Source organism: Halichoerus grypus, chromosome 5 (assembly GCF_964656455.1).
Source record: "Halichoerus grypus chromosome 5, mHalGry1.hap1.1, whole genome shotgun sequence".
NCBI classification, from domain to species: domain Eukaryota; kingdom Metazoa; phylum Chordata; class Mammalia; order Carnivora; family Phocidae; genus Halichoerus; species Halichoerus grypus.
This window is the reverse complement of record NC_135716.1, coordinates 86,600,410-86,626,529: the sequence shown is the minus strand read 5'-3', so window position 1 is coordinate 86,626,529 and position 26,120 is coordinate 86,600,410. Positions and strand designations below refer to the sequence as shown.

At 42.8% G+C, this 26,120-nt stretch overlaps 2 protein-coding genes and 1 pseudogene across 5 annotated transcripts; 1 reads left to right on the top strand and 2 right to left on the bottom strand.

Annotated features, from left to right (window-relative positions):
- Positions 1-224: 224 nt before the first annotated feature.
- TXNIP (thioredoxin interacting protein) lies at positions 225-4,393 on the bottom strand. The gene is made up of 8 exons (XM_078072512.1): positions 3,852-4,393; positions 3,297-3,369; positions 3,028-3,175; positions 2,730-2,832; positions 2,332-2,588; positions 2,081-2,237; positions 1,806-1,957; positions 225-1,662 (listed from the first exon to the last, which is right to left on the bottom strand). Exons 1-8 carry the CDS (start codon positions 4,099-4,101, stop codon positions 1,627-1,629), a joined length of 1,176 nt encoding a protein of 391 aa, XP_077928638.1. The 5' UTR covers positions 4,102-4,393; the 3' UTR covers positions 225-1,626.
- An 11,090-nt stretch (positions 4,394-15,483) lies between these two features.
- HJV (hemojuvelin BMP co-receptor) lies at positions 15,484-19,786 on the bottom strand. Of its 4 annotated transcripts, XM_036112992.2 has the most exons (4): positions 19,645-19,786; positions 18,173-18,344; positions 17,209-17,783; positions 15,484-16,741 (listed from the first exon to the last, which is right to left on the bottom strand). In XM_036112992.2, exons 2-4 carry the CDS (start codon positions 18,252-18,254, stop codon positions 16,118-16,120), a joined length of 1,281 nt encoding a protein of 426 aa, XP_035968885.1. In that variant the 5' UTR covers positions 18,255-18,344; positions 19,645-19,786; the 3' UTR covers positions 15,484-16,117. The 4 variants fall into 4 exon arrangements, with proteins under 4 accessions (XP_035968885.1, XP_077928636.1, XP_077928637.1 ...); XM_078072510.1 differs by lacking the exon at positions 18,173-18,344; XM_078072511.1 differs by lacking the exon at positions 18,173-18,344 and having other exon boundaries at positions 17,747-17,783.
- A 5,231-nt stretch (positions 19,787-25,017) lies between these two features.
- Positions 25,018-25,435, top strand: LOC118548847 (cytochrome c pseudogene; annotated as a pseudogene).
- The last annotated feature ends 685 nt before the right edge of the window (positions 25,436-26,120 follow it).

Here is a 26,120-nt window from a genome sequence, read left to right as displayed (position 1 = left end):
ATATCCCACCCCAGCTTTAGTTAATTGGAATTAAAACTAAATGTAGCTCAAATTCCTTTCCTTTTCACCCAAAACCCCCACTCTGACAATAATCGCTAGGGTCCTGTAACATAGGTAATGTTTTCCCCACAAGGTATCCAAAACTGGAACAGTGAAGTAGGGGCAAAGCTCCCTCAGGCATACTTTCTAACAACTTCAACACCATCTCACAGACAACAAAGCCGTTTGTCATTAAAAAACTTTTTATTTTTTAATTTTTTACAAAGAATACCCCCCACCTGGGGTGAAAATATATCTGGTTAAGTACAAAATATAGTTTTTATCATACAAAAAGATAAACAATTAAAAAAAAATGAAACCACCTTCAGCCCACATACTTTCTCAGAAAAGAGTAGAGCTCAGGGCTCTGACACAGGACAGTGAACAAAGTGCTAAGGCTGAGTGTGACTGACCAAGTGCTAGGGGCTGCAGTGAGAGAGGGCTGTCATATCCCTGCCTCCTAACACTGGGCAGAAAGGGAGCCTGGGGGCTTTGGTGAAGACCTGCCCTCTCGTTTCTCATGGCAATGTCTGGAAGCTCTGCTCACAGTGTCGGCGGCATCTTGATCTAGAGTTCCTCCTTGGGTGTGGAGAAGTCACAGTGGGCAAGGCTGATAGCAGCAACCCTTCTCATAGAATTAGAGTGTCAGAATGACAGAATTCTGTACACTGGGACAAAGTCTCAAAGTGAGGAATAACACTATATATATATATTTTTTGTTATTGTGCTTACCCCTAGAAACGTAGTAGACCAGTTTTAGCTTACATTTGAGATCAGAAGGGGGAGGAAAAAAAACACCCAAAATTTGACAGGAACTAAAGTGCTAAGAATTACCACCTCAGAATCCATTCCAAGGAGTCACATGAAAAGGAAAACACATTCTCCTGCATGAAAACATTTGCCAACAGGAAAACACAGTGCAATAGGCTCTAAAAATGGCTTTTAAGACCTTTGGTGGGGGCACAGTTACAACTGCTTTAAACCAGATTAAAGTACATTCTAAGCAAAGACAACCTTAGAGCTTCTTTCTTTAATTCACATGGGAAGCCCTCTCCAAAGTTCAAACCAAATCAGCTCTGGAAGGTTTTTTTTTTGTTTGTTCTGTAAGTATACAAAGGGCAACACTGATTTTAAGAACCTTCCTGTCCCAAAATTTTGGCCATGATTTTTTTCCTTTTTGTTTTCCTAGTTTGCTAAATTGGCTCCGCTCCACATGGCACAAAAGTTCAAGATATATAATCCCCTCCAAAAACTTGGGGAGGCCATTTCTACCCCTTACTCCAAACTACTAAAATGCCTCAATTTTTAAGATCTGAGAAAATGGGACGGCCCGAGTTTTTCTAGCGTGTTTTTAAACCCATCCAGCAAACACTCCCATATCACCACATCTCACTGGCTGAGGACATGTGCGCACCATATCAAGGCCCAGGAGACTGCCTGCTGATCACCTCCTACATTGTGGAGTCAGAGGCTGGGGTGGACCCATACCCCACGGTAGAGACTGTTGAGTCTCTGAAAAAGTAAGAGTCCAGGGAAGAGAGGCAAAAGAAACAAGTTAAGTACAGCTGCTTCTTTTCTTCCACATGTTCACTGCACATTGTTGTTGAGGATGCAGGGATCCACCTGGGGGCGGGGGCAAGAAGAGAAAGAAACGGCCATTTTAGTTTGGGTGAGAACTAAAAGAACAACCCAGTTTAGCAATCCCTCCCACTCAACTTCCTATAGAAGGCTTAGAACAAATGCAGTAATAAAATGACAATTCTCACCTCAGTGTAAGTAGGTGGTGGCATGAACTTGAACTCGGGAGCATACATAAAAATAGGGCTGTCTTGGGAACCATCAACGTCATCTAGCAGAGGAGTGGTGGGGCTCTCCAATCGGTGATCTTCAGGAATGATATCCATATAGCAAGGAGGAGCTAGAAAAAACACAAAATATAGTTTTTATCATAGAAGTCTGGCCATGAAATGCCTGACCATCACAATTTCACAAACCCAAGGAGGCCAAAAGAGAAGAAAAGACATTAGTAGGTCTGGCTCACCTTCTGGGGTATCGGGGATGTTGAGATCTACCCAACTCATTTCAGAGCTTGTTCGACTGGCCATGCTGGATGTCCGGCTGCTCAGACCTGACCTGCTACCAATTACCAGGGGCAGATCAAGGATGACCTTCTTGGAGCCAGGGACACTAACATAGATCTAGAAAGGAAAATGGTAGTTTGTCAGACGAGGGGTCTGGAGAAACCACTGCTATTTTGAAAGATGAACAATTTCGCTGACTCTACCCACTCACCAGTAAGGAGTATTCAACTCGAAGGATGTTGCAGCCCAGGATAGAAGGCCTGATCTTCTGCACCCGAAGGCTCTTGCCACGCCATGATGCACAGGTTCCTGAGATGATATGATTGCCTCTGACCGATGACAACTTCTGCGTCAGCACCTTGGTTTGGCCATTGGCAAGGTAAGTGTGGCGGGCTACTATGGCAGCTTTGGGAACCACGATTCGGGAACATGTATTCTCAAAGTCAGCATGGATGGAAATCTCATCACCTAGTAATGAGAAAGATGAAAACTTATTAGCTCATGCTTAATACAATTAACGGCTTTTATTCTATCCCTATCCCCTGCCCTCACTCCCAAACCCACAGTTCCTGTTTCATCAGTCTACCACTTTAAGTACTAGGTTTTTACCTTCACAGAATCCTTTTCTGTCAATTCGGGCAGAGACAGACACTTGTCCATCCGGAATGAACATGCAGGAAACTTTCTTCTCCTTTTTAGCAGACACAGGGGCCTATGATGTTCAATAAGGGTAAAAAGATGTTTTGAGAATTTCTAGAGATACTTCTCTGCTTCTTTTTCCTTTCCACTCCTTACCCAGAATAAGCAACTCTCCCTCCCACCCCTGGGGTGCTTCAATCTGATGCCCAAGACCCTTGACTTATCATCCCTGAAGCCCGAAAGAAGAGAATTTTAAAACGAAGCTCACCATTAAATCAGGAGTATTGACATCCACTAAATCCATCACTTCGAAGATTTTCTTGGTCTCTTGAGTTGGCTGGCTGGGGCGATCAAGAAAAGCCTTCACCCAGTAGTCTACACACCCATATTTTCCTTTGAAGGATGTTCCCAAAGGCCTGTGTCAAGAAAAAAGCAGCAATTAACCTAAAAATCCCTTCCAAGAATATGAAGTGATCAAAGGTGGGGACAATTTTTAGAGATTAAAAAAGTCCAAAGATGTATTTAGCAGACACCTACCCCTGAGGAAGCTCAAAGCCGAATTTGTACTCATATTTGTTTCCAGGTCTCATGATCACCATCTCATTCTCACCTGAAAAGAAAAAAAAACAGTAGCCCATCAGGTTTCCTGTTACACTTAAAATGCATCTGTGCAATAAGGCATTCTTGGGCAGCATGCAAGCGTATTGTCACTCCCCCATTCTCACCCCTCATGTTCTTAAAGGAAAGATTCTGATGCGTTTTGTTGGGCAAAAAGTTAACAAAGCCCTGCAATAATGCAAGGCTCAACCAGGACAGAGAAGCTACCATCCTCTCAAACAGGAAACAAAAAATTAACTTCTGCATACAGGAAACCTTTACATAGCTAAGGCAACATCCCTCAGGATCACCTTCAGAACACAACACTAAGAAATTGTACAAATCCCCCTTTTTTGAGGACACAGTCTGCAAGTTAAAACTAAAAAAGGAAGCAACACAAAATTCCAGCTGCTCAACCTGAGCAACTTGGAGTATTTAGCATGAGCTCCAATCATTCAACTCTCTTCTGGAATCAGCTTTCAGCCGGCCACTCACCTGTTGGCTGGTCTTCCAGGAGAAGCGTGTCTTCGTAGCGCAGGTACTCGGAGGTCTGTTTGCACTGCTGGGATCCCTGCATCCACAGGACTTTGGCCACTCCGCAAGCCAAGATTCTGACAGCTTTGACTCGAGCGACTTCGCACACCTCCACTATCACCCGGCCGGCCACCTTCTCCCCACTGCCGTACACCTTTTCAGGGTCGTTAAAGACCACCTCAAAAGATTTGATCTTCTTGAACATCACCATGATTGGGCTGGGTTGCCTTAACAGTTATCGACGGGGGAGGAAAAAAAACCCCACAAAATTCCAAATCCAAAAACCCCTCTGCAATAAATTATTTCACTCTTCCAACTCTCTACTAAGATTTCAAAAAGATGTCAGAAAAACATAAGCTGTAGGTTATGCCAAAAGAGCTCCAGAAAAAAAAAAAATCAGCTTTCTTTTCTACCCTCCAACAGCCGGAGGAGCGGTCTGGATGTCGGCGGGGCGGTTCACCACACTTCAGCCGAAGAGAGAGAAGGCTAGTTTCGAGAAGTAAGGAACACGGAAAGTCCTTTATATAGTAGCGGGGCGAGCAGGGCCACGCGAGCGCTGGTCCGGAGGCTCGTGCTGCCCTCGTGCACAGCCCCGCCATTGGCTGCCCGGTCCTTGTTTACCAGGAGCCCAACCAATCAGCGAGGTCGCAGCGGCGCGTGGACACGGTGTGCTCCTGGCGGGGAAAATGGTTGTTGTGCACCACCGCGTCGCAGGGAGGAGGGGGCGGAGGGGCTGCGGAGCGGATTCCCTCATGCCCGAAGGAAGCGGGGTCTCGCTGACCGTCAAATTTATCGCGGGTTGGTGGCCGTCGGAGGGCGGGTGCAGATGCTTCTGGGCTGGGAGCAGTGTTTGAGGCAAAAAGAAAATGTGCTTATGTGGGAATTTCGTGCCTAGCCTTAGCCAGTGCAATTAATTTAGAGGCGACCGTTTATTTCCGGCTCACAAGTCTTAAGTCCTGTGAAAAATAATCCCATAACAAGAATACTTCAGAATTGGGGCGGAGGCCAGGGAGCGCTGGCGTTACTGTTCAGGAAGATCCCTTGTCCCTCCCTTGCCCTGCGTCTCTATCAAGCCCCCAAACTACTGTGAAAGGAAGGAGAACTTATCACAAATTGTAAACCTCTCTTCAGTCCTCAGTGGACAGCGGGTATGGGGGACTGCTCGGCCTTCCCTCTCCCTTTCTAGCCCCTCAGAGCTCGGAACTGCGTGCCTGTGCTGTTCTCACCCCCTGTACCTCTATTCTGTTCTCTCTGTTCTCTGGAACGGAAATAGGGCGTGTTCACATCCTGTTGCTTATCCCCTCATCTCTTCAGTTTCTACCTGCAAAGTTGGGGAACACTTTATGTTCCCCCAGTTACCTATTACTCTTCAGTCAGGTGTGTACTCTGGGCTCTGATTCTCTCTCACTGCTTCTTGAGGAAAGGAAAGAAAAAGAAAAAAGATGCTTCACTCTTTTCACTTTGCTCCTGAGTTGTTTTTTGTCTTCATCCCCTCTGCGATCCACTAAATCAAAGGTACATCCCTAAATCTGTCGCCCACACTCCTCACAGCCTAGTTAAAAGTTCCCTTGTTTATAACCAAAGTGTCAGTGGAGAGATGGCTGTATTCCTGTTTGAAGGAAGAGCTTTCCTATCTTCTAAAAGTGTTTTCCTAAGTCCTTTAGAAATCCCAGTGAAGAAAGAGAAGACAAAAAGGGTCACCAAAACACTATATGTTCAAGCTAAAAGAAACCCTGACTCCTCACTCTGTTGTCATTTGGCTGTCAGGTTTTTCCCCTCACCTAGCCATGAGATGCCTTAAGGAGCTGTCTCGTGAGAAATTAGTCATAAATGCAGTAAGAAAAACTTGCAGAGATACAGGGATTTCCACCCCTCCCCCACACCCCCCACACCCTTGTCTGACTCCTGGGCTTTTCTTATGTCTGTGTTGAGGTATCAGAAGATTTTTATCTCTCTCTCTTTTTTTTTTTTGTGCTGGAAAGAGGAAGACAGTGTTTCCAAGATTGAGATGAGGAAGTAAATAAGAAGCATTAAGATATACAGAAATCCTATTCTCAGCAAAAAGAAGGCTGTCCGTTGCCATTGAGGATCCTTCTTCCTCATACAGCGTAGCTGGGCTGACACCCTAAGGCTAACAAGTTACAACTCAGCACCGCTATGAAGCAAGCTCAAGACTTAGGCATCAAATTCTGTTGGAAAACACACACACTTATCAACCCCCAGGAACAAAAAGGGGAATGTTGATCCTTAGGGTGTGTGGGTTTGAGGTGGCACCCTGTTTTAGAAACCTTAGTCAACAAGGCCTGAGTTGTTTTTTAGTCAGTCAACAATATTGACTGAGTTATCAGGAGCAGGCAGGGTAGGACTCTCACCAAAGTAATTTTAAAAATTCAGAATTGTGGCTTCTGGGAGAACTTTCATTTTGATGGGTATGAAAGTGGACATAAATATGAAACATCAGAATGTTTACAAAGAAATAGATGAATCAAGGGCGCCTGGCTGGCTGCATTGGTGGAGCACATGACTCTTGATCTCTGGGTTAAGTCTGAGCCCCACACTGGGTGTAGAGGTTACATAAAAAAAAGATACGAATCAGTATTGTTAAACTGTGTGATATTATGTAGTTTTTGAGAGGAAAGGAGGAGAGGTGAATAGAAATAGATCAGGGTGGTAGTGATTCTGGACGGGTTAGAGACAAAGAGACTGCTGATATTTATTTATTTGGGCACATATATAAAGGGCTGAATTTTTTAAGCTTTTTAAAAATCAAGCAATTCCCTTACAATAAATTCCTCTTTGGGCTCAGGGTTTTTTTTTTTTCCCACTTTGCAGAACTCAGTACAGACCACTTGTTTGCTGTGTGCTATGTCTGGGTTCCCTTAAATGCCAAAAAACTATTTAGCTTTGGCAGTAAGCCGCTGCCTACCAGGCCCCTGGCCAAGGCATGTTCTGAAACGAAGCCCTCTTGGACAGTTGTTTACGACCTTTCACCTTATAACCCGGCATTCTGATACAAACTTACTCCCTGATTCTTTTTCAGTTCCTGAGTCAAAGGAAGAAAAAATCTTGTAAGTTCCTGTCTTGAGAACAGGGTACAAACACTTGTGGGGGTGCGGGGGTGGGGTGGGGAGGGGTCCAGGAGGAACAGCAAAGTCAGGCTAAGTCCTGGAGTTTTCAAGTGAGATCATCTTTACCTGCACCTTCCCCACCCTCTTCAATCTCTGTGCCAATAAAAATCAAATGGTGATAGTCCTTTGTTTTACTGGAGTTGGTTGAGTAAAGCCAAAGCTTTCAAGGAGAGAAGTACCCTCCCTACTCTGTTGCCAGTCAGTCAGAGCTAGTTGTGTTTCTTTCCTTAACTTCTGGTCTGACAAACATTTAGAACTCTAAAGACTCATGGTTCCTAATGCAAAACAAATCCCTTTGTCCCCTCTGCCCTGTGAACTTCCCTTTTCCCTAACCTATCAGCTTTTCCATTTTTCCCCTAGGCAATGTTAGTTTAGAGGCAAATAAAAGTCGAAAGGAAGTGTGGAATTCCAGACTGCTCAACTGTGTGTATGCCTCCAAGTCATTAATAAGAATATATTAATAATTGTATTGCATCTTAGAGCTTGAAGTGACTTTTTTGTCATTTATTGAGCACCTATAATGGACCAAGTCCTTAACATAATTATTTCAATGACATTTCATTTATAAATTCATCTGTCATCTTGTTCCAGAAAGGATTTAAGGTAGATTATTTCATTGAATTATCACAATAACCCTGTGACTCAGGGTTGATTAAGTCAGGCTCAAGGGTTAAGTAATTTGCCTGAGGCCACAGATTTTGCAAACAGAGTAAGATCTTGAACCCAAGTTTGTCTGGTCTAAAGTACGAACTCCTTCTAATGTGTTGTCCTGCCTCTCACTGCTTTTATACATCGTATCTTATTTAATCCTTGCTGTAAAGGATTCGGGACAAGATTCATAACATTTTAGAGTCAGAGCGGACTCTAGCAGTCTTCAAAAAACAACAACAAAAAACCCCACAAAACACCAAAAACAAACCAACAAACCAACAAACAAAAAAAAACACAACCCCACAAAAACCACCCAAGCCCTAGGACATACAGCTAGTAACTGGTGCAGCCATTCTCCAAACCCAGGATTCTTAACATTTAACCTGGAGCTCTTGTCTCGAGGATGCTTTGTGAGGGTTCTTGTTTCTTTAGTTTGGGTTTAATTATTAAAAATACTTTATCTACGGGGCGCCTGGGTGGCTCAGTCATTAAACGTCTGCCTTCGGCTCAGGTAATGATCCCAGGGTCCTGGAATCGAGCCCCACATCGGGCTCCCTGCTCAGTGGGAAGCCTGTTTCTCCCTCTCCCACTCCCCCTGCTTGTGTTCCCTCTCTCACTGTGTCTCTCTGTCAAATAAATAAAATCTTTAAAAAAAAATTAAAATAAAATAAAAATAAAAATACCTTATCTGGAAGCCCACATTCATGTTTATTGGAGTCTATTTTTCTACCATGTGGAAGAAAGAATGGACATCTAGGAGTTGCCCAACTTCAGGGAGAGATGGGGAGAGGAGGTAAATTAATTTGTTCAGAACTACTGTAGACTTATTAAGATACTTCTTAAAATTGCCTTATATTAAAAAATGTATTTCCCTTCTCATGCTATCACTCTTCTGTTTTCTTTCCTTTACTATTAAATTTCTTAAGAGAATAACTTATACCAGCTTTCTGTGTCGACTGAATTTGTCCCTTTGTAGTCTGGCTTCTGCTACCACTAGAATGGTTTTCTTCAAGGTTTCCAGAGGAAACCAGAGTGCTTTTTTGGCCTTATTCCCCTTGGCTCCTATATAATTTGAAAACTGCCATCTTTTTAAAATTTAGACATTCATCTTGACTTTTGGACTTTCTCCTTTTCTGGCAATTTCTTTTTTCTCTGCTCCCAAAATCTTTTCTCGAGAACTTGTCCTTGGCCCTCTTCTTTTTTTCCTTTAAGCTTTGCTGTTCAGTTTGCCCATCTGTACATCACTTATGTAAAATTTATATTATGCCTTTAGCCTGTTTCCAAAGTTTCAGCTGGCATCTCAAATTCAACTTGTCCAGTATAGAATTCATAATCTTCCACCTGTGTTCAAACTCAGTTCTTCCCTTTGTTTCTTTTAATGGAACCATTATACATTCCCCCAATTATCAAGGCTTAAAATCCAGGAATTGCTTTTGATTCCTTCCTCTATGACATTCCCCACATCCAATCAATTGCCAAATTCTGTAGAGGCCATCTTTCCAGCGTTTCTAGAATTTACCTCTTATTTATTATTCCACTGCCAGCAATCTGATTCATGTCCTTGTTACTTTTGCCTAGATTATTTTAATACCTCGTAACTGATCTTTCTGCTATAATCTATAGACCACAATCAGATAAGCTAACACGATTGAATTCCTGTCTGTTCCTGTGATGCTCCAAAACCCATTGATTACTGAATCAAATCCAAATGCTGCAACCTGGCCTTTAAAGACTTCACAAATTGTCCTTAACCAAACTTTCCAGTCCCATCTGCCACTACTTCCTCATATATGTACCCTATACCTCAGCCAAACCTGAGTACTCCATGTTCCCCAAATACATCCTTCTCTGCCTTTGCGTCTTTGGTTATGTTTTTCTCTTTACCTGGAATGCCTGACCTTCCTCCCCCATCTCTGCATTTTGAAATCCTACCCACTCTTTCGTAGACAGCCGAATGACTTTTCCTCTATGAAACTTTTCTTGATTCCCAATCCTCTCATCTTTCACCTTGCCACCAAGTAGAATTTCACTCTCTTTTAAATGCTCCATGATGGGGGCGCCTGGGTGGCTCAGCCGGTTAAGCGGCTGCCTTCAACTCAGGTCATGATCCCAGGGCCCTGGGATCATCGAGCCCCGCATCGGGCTCCCTGCTTAATGGAGAGCCTGCTTCTCCCTCTCCCTCTGCCTGCCGCTCTGCCTACTTATGCTCTCTATCTATCTGTCAAATAAATAAATAAATAAAGTCTTTAAAAAAAAAAAAAATGCTCCGTGACACAAATGTTACTTATATTTCTCATATAAAATCTGCATGTAAATTTCCTTTTCTCTCCTGGATAATGAATTCCTAGAGAGTCCTCTTTTATCTTTGTATTCTTTATATAGCATCTAGCAGAGTACATTTCATAGGTTAAATATATTATTAAATATAAATTGAGTTGGTAGATTGGGGCGTGTCTCTAGAACAGAATATGCCACTAATCAGAACCTAGTATTGTTTCTTATCAATGTTAGACTTTAAACTTCAACCTCACTTCCTTCTGCTATACTGGAGCATATACAACCAGTCCCTCCTCAAAGCCTATGACCCAGTCGTGTATCAGAGCAAGGGCAGTAAGGCGGTGAGAGGCGATGGTTTGTTTTTCTGAGGGGAAAATTGGACTGTGTTGATATTTATAAACATGAGAGAGATGGGACATTGTGTGCTTAGCCCAGCTTCCTCTTTTCTGAGAAATTTTTTCTGACACAGTTCAGTAATCTATTTGCTCAGCCCTGCCACCCAGTGGGTACGCTAATGTATTATCAAGATCCTTAGTCCAAGAATTGTCTCAAATGCACTGAAGCTTTTCTGAGACCTGAAACCCTGACTGATGAAGATGATTCTTTGAAGAAGGATCAGAGGAAAGAATATGATATTCATGACTCAGAGGAAGAAACTATATATTAAACCAGTTTTCTATTTTTATCCAGACTGACATTTAACAATACTTTCTTTGTTAATAGCATTTTATGTTGTATATAGAACTATTTATACATGTGCATTATTAAGCAATTGCGTTAACATTTGCTTCTCACTAAATAGGCAGGTAGATATTTTGCAGAAGAGAATATTGTGATTCAGAGAGTTCAAGTGACTTGTCTAAGGTCACACAGCTAGGATAAAATTCATCTGACTTATGGCTGAAAGATCTTTCTAATAGTCTGTCTCTGCTCCTTAAACAAAGAAAATTCATCTCCTTTGTAAAGATTGATTTCTACAAGTAGATTTAATTGCCACCTTTTTTGTATCCCTATAGTATGTTGGACATACTTCTAAGTATTATGAATATTGATCATTTATCTTATAATTATGTTTGTCTATTTCTTCCCACCTAAACCAAGTTCCCCAAAGGTAGGAACCATGTTTGTCTTATGGCCTGGCATAATTTAGGTGCTTCAAAAATTCTAAAGAAGAATCAAAATCAATCAGTAGGATTATTTTAGCCTGATCAGCTAATGTGTAGATAGGTAGCCCATCCCATGGATCATCCTTCTGGTTCTTGTCTGTTCTCCAACACTACACCTCGAGGCTGTAGGCTTGGCTGTGGTAGGCGCAGGGCTGTATCCTCCATATAGAGAAAAACCACAGCAGAATATTGCTGTAGTTTTAGCAAAGGGCGTTTCAATTCTTGGCTGGGGTGAGATGGGGTGGGAGGGCAGGTTGAAGAAGCTGATTGATTTTTTAAAAATCTGACCACTCATTTCTCAGAGGTAGGAGTTGAAGAAAAGTGCTGTATCAAAGACTGATTACATGAAGATGTGGTATATGCATACAATGGAATGTTACTCAGCTATTAAAAAAATGAGATCTTGCCATCAGTGACAACATGGACGGACCTACAGGGTATTATGCGAAGTGAAAGAAGTCAGACAGAGAAAGACAGATACCATATGATTCCACTTATATGTGGAATCTAAAAACAAAACAAAAGAATGAACAAACAAAAAGGCAGAAACAGACCCTTAAATAGAGAGAACAAACTGATGGTTACCAGAGGGGAGGGAATGGGGATGGACAAAATGGGTGAAGTGGAGTGGGAGGTACAGGCTTCCAGTTATGGAATGAATAAGTCATGGGGATGAAAAGTACAGCATAGGGAATATAGTCAATGATATTATAATAGTGTTGCATGGTGACATATGGTGACTACCCTTGTGATGAGCATAGCACTAACCTATAAACTTGTCGAATCACTATGTTGTAAACCTGAAACTAATGTAACATTGTGTCAGCTATATATAATATTGGTTCTTTGAACCAAGAGCAGATAATGATTCCAAAACCATTAGCCCTGTAGTGAAGGCAGAGTCCAGTTATCCTGCCTGATTTCTCTTTCACTTTCTCAAAGCGTACCCTCCATTCACACGCAAGTTTTATCTCAGGAAACATATGTAATTTATTTCTTCCTATTGGGAAGGATGATGAATAATTTGATTTGGGAGTAAGCAGAAAAATTGAGGAAGACCTTTTATTTTCTAATGCTTTGCCTTCTTTCCTTTCCTTTGTGTTGGTGCAGATGCCTGGCACTGATTTTGGGAACCGTAATTACTGGACCACGGAAATTATCTGTTTCCTTGAGAAGAAGTGTGGGAAGGAATTTGCCATAAAGCATACAATGTGGGTGAAGTGGGTAGGGAGGTGTTGGGTGGACCTAAGAAATGGTTGAGGTGGCCACAAGTTTGTTAAGCGGAAAAGCTCAGGACTGGCCAAGGTGGGAATGTCCTCCCTTTTAAAAATCAAAATAATGTAACATAATGTAGTTTAAAGTCACATAATATTTAGGGCTTACCCAAAAAACATCAGTTCTCATGCTCTCCTACTGAGACATTCAATAGAGTCTCTTCCAAATCTTTTAGCTTTTTTATCTGGCATTTACTTCATATTTCTAGGTGATATGTTTCTTCTTTTATTTCTTAATTTAGAAATAGTAGACATAGATTTTACTTTTTTGTTATAGTATTTGAAATGTCAGCTTTCACATCATGTTGTATATCTGCCTTCTCTTTCCTCTTACCTCGTCCTCCTAGTAGTTATATCACAATTTGGGTTGTATCAATAGTTAGTGTTTACATTACTGTCACTGTGTAAATAATATCCACTGTGGCAGCCAAGTAGAATATTTTCATTGTTCCATGTCTTGAACAACCCTTTGTTGTGAGGTTATATATAATAATTTATTTCAACAATTTATTTGTTTAGCTGTGCCACTATCTCCAACTTATTCCTGAAATGCCTATTCTATCAAATACTTATTAGAATTTTCTCTCAAATGACCAACATATCTAATAATCTAAGAAATCAGATTTCTTTTTCTGGGACGCTCGCCCCATCCCCACTGAGTAATTCTTTTTAGTCACCATCGCCATCTGCTGACTATTGGTGGAATGGAAAGACAGAGTTATGAGGTGCAGGGCTGATGTTTTTAAGCTGGAAAATGTCCTTTCTATGGTATTTGACCTTTGGAATGACAATCTGGAGGAAGGACCATGTCCCTGTGATAGGAGTAGAAAAGAGAATATAAAATCATGAAATACTCTTCTCTCCCTTGCCCCATCATCCTCTTCTTTTCTGTGTTTTCCTAGAAGAACAAGTCTGTTCTAATATTCCTTACGATGCTGTGGTCATTCTAAGCCTTTGTCAGATCCAACAAAGGAAAAGGGAAAGATGGGCTACCTGGTTTTTTTTTTTTAATTACAGCTTTATTGGGTATACTTGATGTGTGATAAACTACACATATTTAAAGTATATAATTTCATGGGTTCAGGGGCACCGGGGTGGCTCAGTGGTTAGGTGTCTGCCTTCGGCTCTGGTCATGATCCCAGCATCCTGGGATGGAGCCCCACATCAAGCCCCGCATGGAGCCCCTCATCAAATCTCCTCCCCGCCCACCCCCCCATCACCTGCTCAGCAGGGAGCCTGTTTCTCCCTCTCCCTCTGCCTGCCGCTCTGCCTGCTTGTGCCTCTCTCTGTCAAATAAATAAAATCTTAAAAAAAATAAAGTATATAATTTCATGGGTTTTAACATATGGATACCCATGAAATTGCTGCCACAATCAAGTTAATGAACACGTTACTCCGAAAATTTCCTCTTGCCCCTTTGTAAGCCATCCCTCCCTCCTTTCACCCATTCCCAAGCAACCATTGATCTCCTTTCTGTCCCTATATATTAGTTTACATTTTCTAAAATTTTATAAAAGCGGAAGCAACCAGTATATACTCTTTTTTTGTTATTGTTTGGCTTCTTTTGCTTGCATGATTATTTTGAGATTCATCACATTGTTATGTGCATTCGTAGTTTATTTCACTGTATTGCTGACTGATATTCTATTGTCTATGGATTTATCACAATTGGTATATCCATTCATCTGTTGATGGACGTTTGGGTTGTTTCCAATTTTTTTGGTTATTACAGAGAAAACTATAATGAACATTTGTGCATAAGTCTTTGTGCTGACACACATTATCATTTCCCTTGGGTCAGTACTTAGAAGTGGAATGTTTAGATCATAGGATAGGTGTATGCTTAACTTTAATTTAAAGAAACGGCCAAACCATTTTTACAGACTGGTTGTACCATTTTACATTCCCACCCGCAGCTTGTGAGAGCTCCACTTCTTGCTAACACTTGATATGGTCAGTCTTTTTAATTTTAGCCATTGTAGTGGTTGTGTGGTGTTTTCTCATTGTGACTAATTTGATTTGCATTTCCCTAATGACTAATAATGTTGAGCATCTTTTCATGTGCTTATTTTGAGCTACCCATTTTTCAATATTCCACTGATACTAGGGGCTAACCTTAAGTTTGGGCAAAAGAAACAGTGTTACATGACAGGTATCATGGAAGAATCTCATTCACCAGTTGGCCATGAAATTCTTAACTGACTTGAAATTCCCACATCTGAGGGATAAAGTTACTCTTCTGAGTTAAGAGAACCAATATAAGGAGCAGTTAAGAAGGAAGTCGCTTGTGTGGAGGCAGTCGAGGAGGCCACAGCTCCACAACCGGAAGCTTCAGTGGCTCTCTGTGGTTTCCTTGACAACACAGTGTAGGGATGAAGAGTTAAGGTTCTGGAACCCAACTGCCTGGGTTCAACAATTATGGTCAATTAATGAATTAATTACTGTTCAACTATTTATGTGCTGTGTGATTGTGGGCAAGTTGCTGTACCTCAATTTCTTTATATAAAAGTGAAGATGAGACTATTACCTTCCTTAGAGAGTTGTGAAAATTAAATGAATTCATATGTTAAAAATCTTTAGAACATTCCCTGGTAATTTTAAGCTCTCAATAAATGTTAGTTATTAATTTAAACTCCTTGGACCCATTTTCAAGGTGCCTCATAATTTGGCCTCTGCCCATCTTCTATTCCATTACTTCCTATCTACTTCATTTGACTTTTGCTGGTTTCCTCCCTGAAGAATGAATCTATGCACAACTCCAGATGGTTTCCATTGTCCTGGAAGGCCCTTAGCAATTCAAATCCTACCCAGTCTTCAAAGATCACTTCAAATCCCATCCCTTCTATTACCTCTCATTATTATTTATTTAGTTCTCATCAACTATCTTTCCATCTGAATTCATAACACCACAGAATTTAGGGAATAACTGCACACTCATCACTCCTGCACGTGAGTCAGTTTTGTCTCCCTACTAGCCTGTAAACATCCTGAGGGCGGAAGTGATATCTGATACTTCTGATATCTGATATCTGATACCTTGTCTTTACTCCATTTCAAGCATCTGTAAAGAGATTCAACACAGGCAACAGAAGAGGATGTGAAGAATTCATATCTTTAATAACAGATTAGTTAGGGGTGGGGATGCTAGCTTCTTTCTCATCTGTGCCTTTCTCCAAAGGCAGAGTTTCCCTTCTCCTAAGATCCAGACAACCCCCGTTTCATTTCTGAACCAAGAAAGAACACATCTTACCCACTTTTATTTATCAAATAGACTCCATCCTTAATCATTTCCTCCTCTTTCCATCTCCAAGAGAAAATATTGTTGGATTTTTAAATCTCTCATAGGTAATGATCATGTCTTCCTCTTTCAATTCTTTCCTCTTAAAAGTCTCAACCCTTAAGTTTTCTACTGGTCATCAAGACCCCTGTAACCTCTGCATTTGTTGGGATGATTTCAGGAGTAGATGGACTAGAACAATCGCTTATTATAACTGGGACTGGGAAAATGGACAAAGAACCCCTCTAGAAGTCTAGATTGCAGAAGCTTTGCCCAGAATCCTTATTCTGTGATCATTTCAGTCCTGGCCTGCAGCCTTATCTGACTCTGGTTAAATGTCATTATTTCATGTGTCTTCTAGTTCCCACTGTTTCCTTCAGTGAATCTTCAGGTTCTTCCCTGCCTGTTTCTATCCCCTGATCATTTCAAACCAGTCATGGGGTTGCTGGCCTAGTTACTGAATGCAAAGCCACAGAACAAAGAGCCCAGACACGAGTGGGGCCAGGAGGGTTCCTGAGGAAAGAGGAACCCCGGCATCTGAGGGGAAGAGGTGCAGCTTTTCTAGGTCTGGCAGGAAAGCTCGGGCATCCTCCAAAGCTGCCTGAGCTGCCACAGTGAAGTTGGGATCACCAGAGATCAAAACATCAAAGACACAGGAATGGAAGTAAGCGTCTTCAACTGGCAGCCCTTCCTTGCACAGCTGTTTGGCAGTATCCATGGTTATAGCTCCCCGTCGACTGCGTTCTGAGCGAGAGAGTCGCTGACTTGGGGGGCATCCCCCAACACAGAGCTGCAGGTCCTGCTCAGCTGAGAAGGCCCTGGCCACATCCTCTGCTACCCTGATGGAGAAGGAGAGCTGCCCAGCTGTCTGCCGAATGATTATAGTTGTGCCAATATAGGCAGCTCGGATCTCCACGTGATTCCCAGGGTTAGCAGTTCGAATGGATAAACTTGAGCCCCCAGGTCGGTCACCTCCATTGATAGAACCATCTTCGAAGGCTGCTGGAAGATTGTCCACCTCAGCCTGGTAGACCTTCTGATCAATGCATTCCTGCATGTTCTTAAATATAATGGTAAGCTGTGAGGGCAAGAGGGAAAACAGTTCATTTTGGGCTCAGTGCTTTTGTCCCCTTACCACAGTCGGCCCTCACACACAGTCAGGGATCTGATCTGGGCAGAGACGCCAGGCTTACGGTGGCCTTCCCTCACTCTGATCTCTTCCCTGCTCAACCCCTCCCTCTCCTTTTTGGTCTCAATCTCAGCAACTCACAGGAGAAAGAAAAGTTTCCCTTCAGGAACTCCTCAACCTAGGGCTCCTCAGCTCTCCTCTCAACGTTCTCTGGTGTTTTCTGCATTTGAGTGAAATTCCCAGCGAGGGAAAGTGACGTAAGGAGCAAGTGCTTGGTGGGAGGGAGTGGCGGGAGATGCGGGGGCAGTCGAGGAGTAAAGGGAATGGCGAGCGTTGCTGGGGGACAGTGGGGAGGGGAGGGAGTGGTACCGCGGGGCGACCATGAGAGGGTCTGGAGGAGCTGCTGAGTCCCTGACCTTCCGGGTGGCGGTGGCGTTGGCCCCCGATGCCACGGGGGAGCTGGTGGCCTGGACAAAAAGGAAGTCATTATCCAGCAGGGGCCAAGCTCCTTGGACACGGCACGTGTGAAAGTGGTGGTGGAAGCTGCGCACGTGGGGGTCCCCGAAGGAGGCGCAATGCAGGAAGCCCGGGGGACGACCGTGCAGCCGGGAAAACTGGCCTTCATAGTCACAGGGGTCCGGGGCTGGGGGGCCGGAGGAGCGGACGGGACCCGAGCCTGGGAGGGCGGGGCCGCGGGGCGGAGGAGGGGCCGTGGGGCCCTGGCGGGAGCAGTTGTGCTGGATCATCAGGTCTTCGATGCCGTGCACCGCCGAATGGAAGGCCAGGTCCCCGCGGCAGGTGCGGGCGGTGCGCCGGGTGCAGAGAGCGTAGGAGCGGAGGGCTCGACAGAGGCCGCCGGAGCCCACTCCACCCCGGCCCCCTCCTCCTGCTCCTCCTCCTCGAAGTGCTCCCGGTGAACCCCCACCTCTAAGGCTCAGGGTGGATGATACATACTCAGCATTGCAGCGGAGGATCTTGCATTGAGAATGAGCTGAGGACAAAGGGAGAGGATTGTGAGATGGCTCCTAGATTCCTGCTTAACTCTCCCAAGTCTGATGAAGGGATTTCAGCTGCTCCTAAAACCCAACTGATCCCGAGTTCCAGTTCTCTCCCCGGTCCCCAGCCCCCAGCTCCCTAGTTCCTGTGTTCACTCGGTCTTGCTAAAAATGTGTAAGCCCGCTGGATCTCTTCTCCCTGTGGATCAAGCGCTTTTCCAGTGCCCTTCCCCAAGGCGAATGGGAAATAAAATCTGTCTGAGAGTCAGGAGAGTGACTGGAACTCCCCAGCACCCATCCCTTCTCCTCACACATGCTCACCTGCCCACCCTTGCACAGCAGAGGACCCTCTAGGTTCCCCAGCCCTTCCCTAGCCCTTCCTTACCATGTCCACAGAGGAGCAGCAGGAGGGTGAGAGTGCTTAGAGTTGGGGGGCTGCCATGGGGGGACCGGCTTGGTTCCCCCATACCTATCCGGCCAGGTCCCCCCAGGCTCCGGCTCTTTCCAGCTGATGACCCTCCTACCTAGTGAATTTTGACCGGACCTCCTGTAAGGGACTGAAAAAAGAAATTTGGCTGGGCATGGGGAGAGAGAAGAGTTGAAGATCATTCAGGATGATGTGAAGAGAATCTGGGAAGATCAGGAAAAGGATGAGCGGTCAGGAGTTTGGGGAGAATGGGGCTCCCCAAACTGTAAGTGTGGCTGTTAAGCCTCTGTGCCCTGCTCTTGTGGCCACTGTCAAGGTCCCTTATGCAATACCCTGAGGTGGGGGTGGGAGGAAAGTTGATTAGACTGGCGGGGGGGGGGGGGCGGGGCAGAGTCCACTGTATTGCCCCATCCTGAGCTACCAAATAGCAGAAATGTCAAAAAAGGAGGGATTGTGTGGATGGATCAGACCCCAGTCATCTCAGTGGGCTCCTCAATAGAATTAGGATCTGAAAATACTTCAGAAACATACCACTTATTTGCCCTTCCCCATCCAGAAGGGACACCCTCCAGGGGTCATTCATTTCTCTTCCTCCTTTGTGTCAGAACTTTTAGCAAGAAGGAGTGAGGGTAAAATACCCACTCCCTCTCTAGAACATCAGTATTCAAAGGAAAAGGGTCCGATCTCTTTCATCTACTTAGAGAGCTAAGATTATAATCCCTCTCTCTCACTAAATAATGGGATGAAAACCAAGCATGCAAATCAATATTTGTTTGGGCTAAGTCAACAGTTCTTGTATTTTTTTTTTTTAATTTTTTCCAAATCTGACTGAAGAACCACTCTTTTCATCTTCCCTTTGCAAATTCAGAAGTTCTCAGTCTTTTGATGAAGACAGGCCTTGGGGAGGGGCTAAGCTCCTCCAGCCAAACTCCCCTTTCTTGGGGTAAGGATATGAGTGGGGTCAGAGTCATGCAGGAGGGAGAACAGGGTGGTGAGACTAGAGTGTGGGGATAAACCATTTACAACAAGGAGTAGCCCCCACCGTTGGCAGCCCAATGTGAAGGGCACTGCTGAGTAGGGGCAGGGTAGAAGAGTACCAGTGACTAATCATCTGAGGCTAAATTTGGCCTTGGTGAGAAAACCACAGAATAGGGGATATGGGAAACTCCTAAAACTTCATCAGAAGTCTGAGGCAACAGGATAAGGAGAGAGCTAAAACGGCCAGAGGAGAGATGGAAGATTAAACTTCAAGAGGCCGGTGGCCAGCAACCAGTAAGAAATAAGACAGGAGAAATGGAGATGGGGCACCTTGGTATGAAAGAGATCCTAGCTTTTGGACCAGATACATTCAAGTAGGTGTCATAATTTTCTGAAAGTCTAACTTCATTCCAAAAGCTTATTAAAGGAATTGCAATTTCATTTTGACTTACTGTTTCCAGAGGTCAAACATTACTCTGATATCCAATTCTCCAGCCATGACTGCCTACTCTGTCGGTCAGCTCCAGCCAGGGGATCCCCCGTCTCCTTCTCCATGTCTCCCCCAGGTCCCCACACCGGCTGCAATCTCACTGGGGTCAGGGAACCAGAGAAGGTTTGGCATGGGGGGAAGGGGGAGTAAATGGCTGGCCAGAGTACTGGACAGCTGAGCGGGGGAGGAGGTGGCTACTGAGTTGACTGTTTTAAAAATAGCTAAGTCCAAAATTCCAGGAGCGTTAGTGGGGGTAGGGTGTGGGTGGCGGGACTGGGGAGGGTAGGAGGATTAGAAAGAATATGGAGTATGGGGTGCCAAGTGGGGAAGGGGGGGCAGAAATATCATAGGCAAGTCAGATATCCACTTCCAGGTTATGTGACTCTAGTCACTGCCTACTCCAGGCAGCCCTCCAGCATTCTCAGGAATGAGCTCCCAGCCTTTAAAAACTGGAGTAGGTAATTACATACCTTTCTTTCACCACCCTCACCCCTGCTATATTGAATATTGCATTTAGTTTCTACTGAACACATCTAGGAGGTAGCTGACTTCAAATAAGGTCCATAGGAGAGGTAGTTCACAGTCCCCTCCCCCATCTTTGCAGAGTATTTCAGAAGGACTAAAAAAGCCAGCTGTCCAGAGAAGAAATCTGAGCTCTGAGTTGCTTAGGACGAGGGTTTGTTTCAGTCTAGCAGCTCAGATCCTTGCAGCTGTCTATCCCCCTACCTCCTCCATTTCATTCCCTTAGTTTATACAGCAGTTCCTCTTCCCTCCCTCTCACCAACTCACACACAAAATATAAGCTTCTGAGTTGTTAGAGAAGGAAGCTAGCAGAAGCAAAGAGGTGCAGAAGGAATAGAGATAGAGTTTTTTGAAGGTTACTAATCCACAGGGGAGGGGAACTTGGAGAGATAAACTGAGGAAAAAAGAGATTCAGAATGATACTTCTGTGAAGTAACATAACCTTGTGACCTTTTAAGATATCGTAACCAAGGAATTTAGCCATGTCATATTTTTGCAGCCATAGGCATCTGGGACCATCATCTCTTATACTTGCCAAGCGAAGCGAACACAAAAGCTGACTCCAAACAGTGTCACTAAGGCATTTGATTAATTGGCTTTGCATTTAATTCAGAATCTAGAGGTCAACACAGTACTCTTCTCTTTATTATGCATATATCTTTGAAAAATTTAGATTTCTCTCAACCACATGAGTCCACAGCACAAGGATATAAATGCCAACCAAACTATGCAAGTGACTTTAAAATGCAGTAATTTGACTATGACATCCCAAGTGGGATACACTCTAAGGATAAAAAGAAATGCAAAAATATTTTCCAGGAGTCATACTGTTGGTGGTAGTGTTGGTATTGCCATTGTGCAGCTAGAGTGGGTGCGTTGTGGAGTAAAACAAACATGTATTAATGCTAGTGTCTTTGTGAACCAGGATTTTTGATGTAAAATAAAGAGATACAGATTTATCATCGATGAAGTTAAATAAAAACTCTGTAATTCTGATTTAAATTGGAAATATAACTGTGAGCTTGAGGCATATTTTATACCAAAACATTTCCTGGCTTTATTCTGAAAAGGCCTAGAAGCAATAACCCAGTAGCAATGACACTACTACATGCAAACTGGGCTTTCTAAGCACCATTTCCCACTGAAAGGAGCTCCTTAGAGAAATAGCTGAGCTCAGGTATGGGTCAGGAATTGTGCAAGATAAGCAAGGAAGCCTTCAAAAACTAGTAGGATTGTATCAAAAGGACTCAGAAGCAACTAGAATAGTTTACACTGGCCAAAGATGAGACAATTTAAGTGTCAAAATGGATACTATTTGCATATTTGATATGTTCAACTATCATATTTGTATCAAATATGTTTAAATCTATGAGTTTCCAACAATACTTAAAAACAAACTCATTATTGGAGAATGCTAGGGGATCAACTCATTATTTTGAAAACTGCTAGTAATTGGAAAGAATCAAGCATTTATCCTATTTTTCCTGTGGGAATTTAAGATGAGGAGGAAATTTCTCTTTATAGAAGTTTTCCAGCAGACAAATGAAGAAGAAATGGCATAATTAGAAAGTGAGTATTTATAACTCCTAATGAATTCATGTGTCTAGGCAGTGATCAACAATGGCTGTTATCCATCATGACAGGAGAGACTCCTGATCACAGGTGGATTCCAAATTCCACCTATTGAAGCAGGCATGCAAAAAAGCCCTTTCAGTCTGAATCTGATCTAGTGTAGAGCTAACTACTAATTTACAGGAAATACAGGAGACATCAAATGATACCTCAGAGGCGCAAATCCAGATTGTGGGAATACTCTCTAGGACAAAATGACCTGGGCTTTTCAACAAACTGAAGAAGAAGAAAAAGAAGAAAATGGAGAGGGAACTTATACATTAATAGAGACATCAAACAGTAGCTGAGTATGGATTTTATTGGATTCTAATTCAAGAAAACAAACAAAAATTATGAGACAGTTGGGGAAATTTGAATGCTAACGAACAGTTCATGGATACTTAGTGATTTATAAAGTTGTCAGTGTGATAAGTGGTACTTTTTAAAAAGCAAGCACTCATCTTTTACAGATGCATCTTGAAATATCTGCAGATGAAATGATGTGATAGCTGCAATGTTTATAGGTCAGGAAGAAGTGATAAAAGAAGATTGAAACATGAATTGATAATTGTTCAGACTGGGTGATAGATACTCAGGTATTCATTACCCTAGCCTATTTTTGTAAATGTTTGAAATTTTCCATAACAAAAATTTAAAGTCAGAAATTATCTATGAGCCCTGATATGATATTTTATGTGGAAAACTCAAAAGACTCCACCCCAAAACTGCTAGAACTTATACAGGAATTCAGTAAAGTGGCAGGATATAAAATCAACGCACAGAAATCAGTGGCATTCCTATACACCAACAACAAGACAGAAGAAAGAGAAATTAACGAGTTGATCCCATTTACAATTGCACCCAAAACCATAAGATACCTAGGAATAAATCTAATCAAAGAGGCAAAGAATCTGTACTCAGAAAACTATACAATACTCATGAAAGAAATTGAGGAAGACACAAAGAAATGGAAAAACGTTCCATGCTCATGGATTGGAAGAACAAATATTGTGAAGATGTCAATGCTACCTAGAGCAATCTACACATTCAATGCAATCCCCGTCAAAATACCATCCACTTTTTTCAAAGAAATGGAGGAAATAATCCTAAAATTTGTATGGAACCAGAAAAGACCCCGAATAGCCAGAGGAATGTTGAAAAAGAAAAGCAAAGCTGGTGGCATCACAATTCCAGACTTCAAGCTCTATTACAAAGCTGTCATCATCAAGACAGTATGGTACTGGCACAAAAACAGACACATAGATCAATGGAACAGAATAGAGAGCCCAGAAATGGACCCTCAACTCTATGGTCAACTCATCTTCGACAAAGCAGGAAAGAATGTCCAATGGAAAAAAGACAGTCTCTTCAACAAATGGTGTTGGGAAAATTGGACAGCCACATGCAGAAGAATGAAACTGGACCATTTCCTTACACCACACACAAAAATAGACTCAAAATGGTTGAAAGACCTCAATGTGAGACAGGAGTCCATCACAATCCTAAAGGCGAACACAGGCAGCAACCTCTTCGACCTCAGCCGCAGCAACTTCTTCCTAGAAACATCGCCAAAGGCAAGAGAAGCAAGGGCAAAAATGAACTATTGGGACTTCATCAAGATAAAAAGCTTTGGCGCAGCAAAAGAAACAGTCAACAAAACCAAAAGACAACCGACAGAACGGGAGTAGATACTTGCAAATGACATATCAGATAAAGGGCTAGTATCCAAAATCTATAAAGAACTTATTAAACTCAACACCCAAAGAACAAACGATCCAATCAAGAAATGGGCAGAAGACATGAATAGACATTTTTCCAAAGAAGATATCCAAATGGCCAACAGACACATGAAAAAGTGCTCAACATAGCTCGGCATCAGGGACATCCAAATCAAAACCTCAATGAGGGCGCCTGGGTGGCTCAGTTGGTTGGGCGACTGCCTTTGGCTCAGGTCATGATCCTGGAGTCCCTGGATCGAGTCCCGCGTCGGGCTCCCCGCTCTGCGGGGAGTCTGCTTCTCCCTCTGACCCTCCCCCCTCTCATGTGCTCTCTCTCATTCTCTCTCTCAAATAAATAAATAAAATCTTAAAAAAAAAAAAAAAAACCTCAATGAGATACCACCTCACACCAGTCAGAATGGCTAAAAGTAACAAGTCAGGAAACAAGAGATGTTGGCGGGGATGTGGAGAAAGGGGAACCCTCCTACACTGTTGGTGGGAATGGAAGCTGGTGCAGCCACTCTGGAAAACAGTATGGAGGTTCCTCAAAAAGTTGAAAATAGAACTACCATACGACCCAGCAATTGCACTACTGGGTATTTACCCCAAAGATACAAATGTAGGGATCCGAAGGGGTATGTGCACCCTGATGTTTATAGCAGCAATGTCCACAATAGCCAAACTGTGGAAAGAGCCAAGATATCCATCGACAGATGAATGGATTAAGAAGATGTGGTATATATATACAATGGAATATTATGCAGCCATCAAAAGGAATGAAATCTTGCCATTTGCAACGACGTGGATGGAACTGGAGGGTATTATGCTGAGCGAAATAAGTCAATCAGAGAAAGATGTGTATCATATGACCTCACTGATATGAGGAATTCTTAATCTCAGGAAACAAACTGAGGGTTGCTGTAGTGGTGGGGGGTGGGAGGGATGGGGTGGCTGGGTGATAGATATTGCAGAGGGTATGTGCTATGGTGAGCACTGTGAATTGTGTAAGACTGTTGAATCACAGACCTGTACCTCTGAAACAAATAATACATTATATGTTAAAAAAAAAAAAAAAGAAGAAGAAGATAGGAAGGGAAAAATGAAGGGGGGGAAATCGGATGGGGAGACGAACCATGAGAGACTATGGACCCTGAAAAACAAACTGAGGGTTCTAGAGGGGAGCGGGGTGTAGGCTGGTGATGGGTATTAAAGAGGGCATGTTCTGCATGGAGCACTGGGTGTTATACACAAACAATGAACCATGGAACACTACATCAAAAACTAATGATGTAATGTATGGTGATTAACATAACACAATTAAAAAAAAGGAAATTATCTATGAGCCCTTTGAGTGTGTGTGTGTGTGTGTGTGTGTGTTTGTGTGTGTATTTGACCATCATCCTTGTCAAAGCCTATTGGCCAAACACCACCCGGAACAAAGCTGTAGTCAAAAAAGTTGGCTTTAGAGAGAGTGGGAAGTCCGGCTTGCGAGCTGGTACCTTTGTTTCGCACGCGACAAAAGAATGATTTAAAAATGGGTGATGTTGAGAAGAGCAAGAAGATTTTTGTTCAGAAGTGTTCCTAGGGCCATATTGTGGAGAAGGGAGGCAAGCGCAAGACTGGGGCAAAATCTCCATGGGTTTATTTGGGCGAAAGACAGGTCAGGCCCCTGGATTTTCTTACACAGATGCCAACAAGAACAAAGGCATCACCTGGGGAGAGTAGATACTCATGAGTATTTGGAGAATCCCAAGAAGTACATCCCTGGAGCAAAAATGGTCTCCACTGGCATTAAGAAGACAGGGGAAAGAGCAGACTTGATAGCTTATCTCAAAAAAGCGACTAAGGAGTAATAGTTGGCCATTGCCTTATTTATTACAAAACAAAAATGTCTCATGACTTTTTTTTTATGTGTACCACATTTAAATTGATCTCATATACCAGAATTCGGATCATGAATGGCTGATCGAATATTTTTTTTGGACAGTCCTGATTTAAATAAGATTGGCTTGTGGTTAAATGAATATGATCAGCTTTTTGAACTTTGATAGTAAGTCTGGTTCAGCAAGTGCTGCCACTGTTTTCCCGTCCTAAAAATATGATTGGAATTGACTAGTAATGTTCAGCTTTTCACGGAGATGGTAACTGCCATCTCTAAACTTAGAGGAGATTGGTTTTGTATTTAGATTTATATAACTGGTTATATTGATATATTTAAATACTGAGGAAATCCCTTCACTGTCTCAGAACAGCAAGACTCAGCTGTGTTTCAAGTTGTGTTCATTAGCCTGTTAAAGGCAAGGGTTGAAGATAAGTTCGCAGTGTCCACTTTACCTTTTTGGTCTTAACTATGCCAATTTAATTAAAATTCCCTGCGTCTAAAATGTTGCCTTTTGCTTAATGAAAGGCATTTTAGTGTGGTTATGTATAATGTTAAATAAAGAATACTTAACACTTAAAAAAAAGTTGGGTTTATTTGGCTTGCCGCAGCAAGGACAGAATGCCACAGTGGAATTATGTGAGGAGCCTCTTCTAGAATTTGGGCCTGTTTTGGATACTTCTGAACTAGAGTTTAGCATAGTGAGGG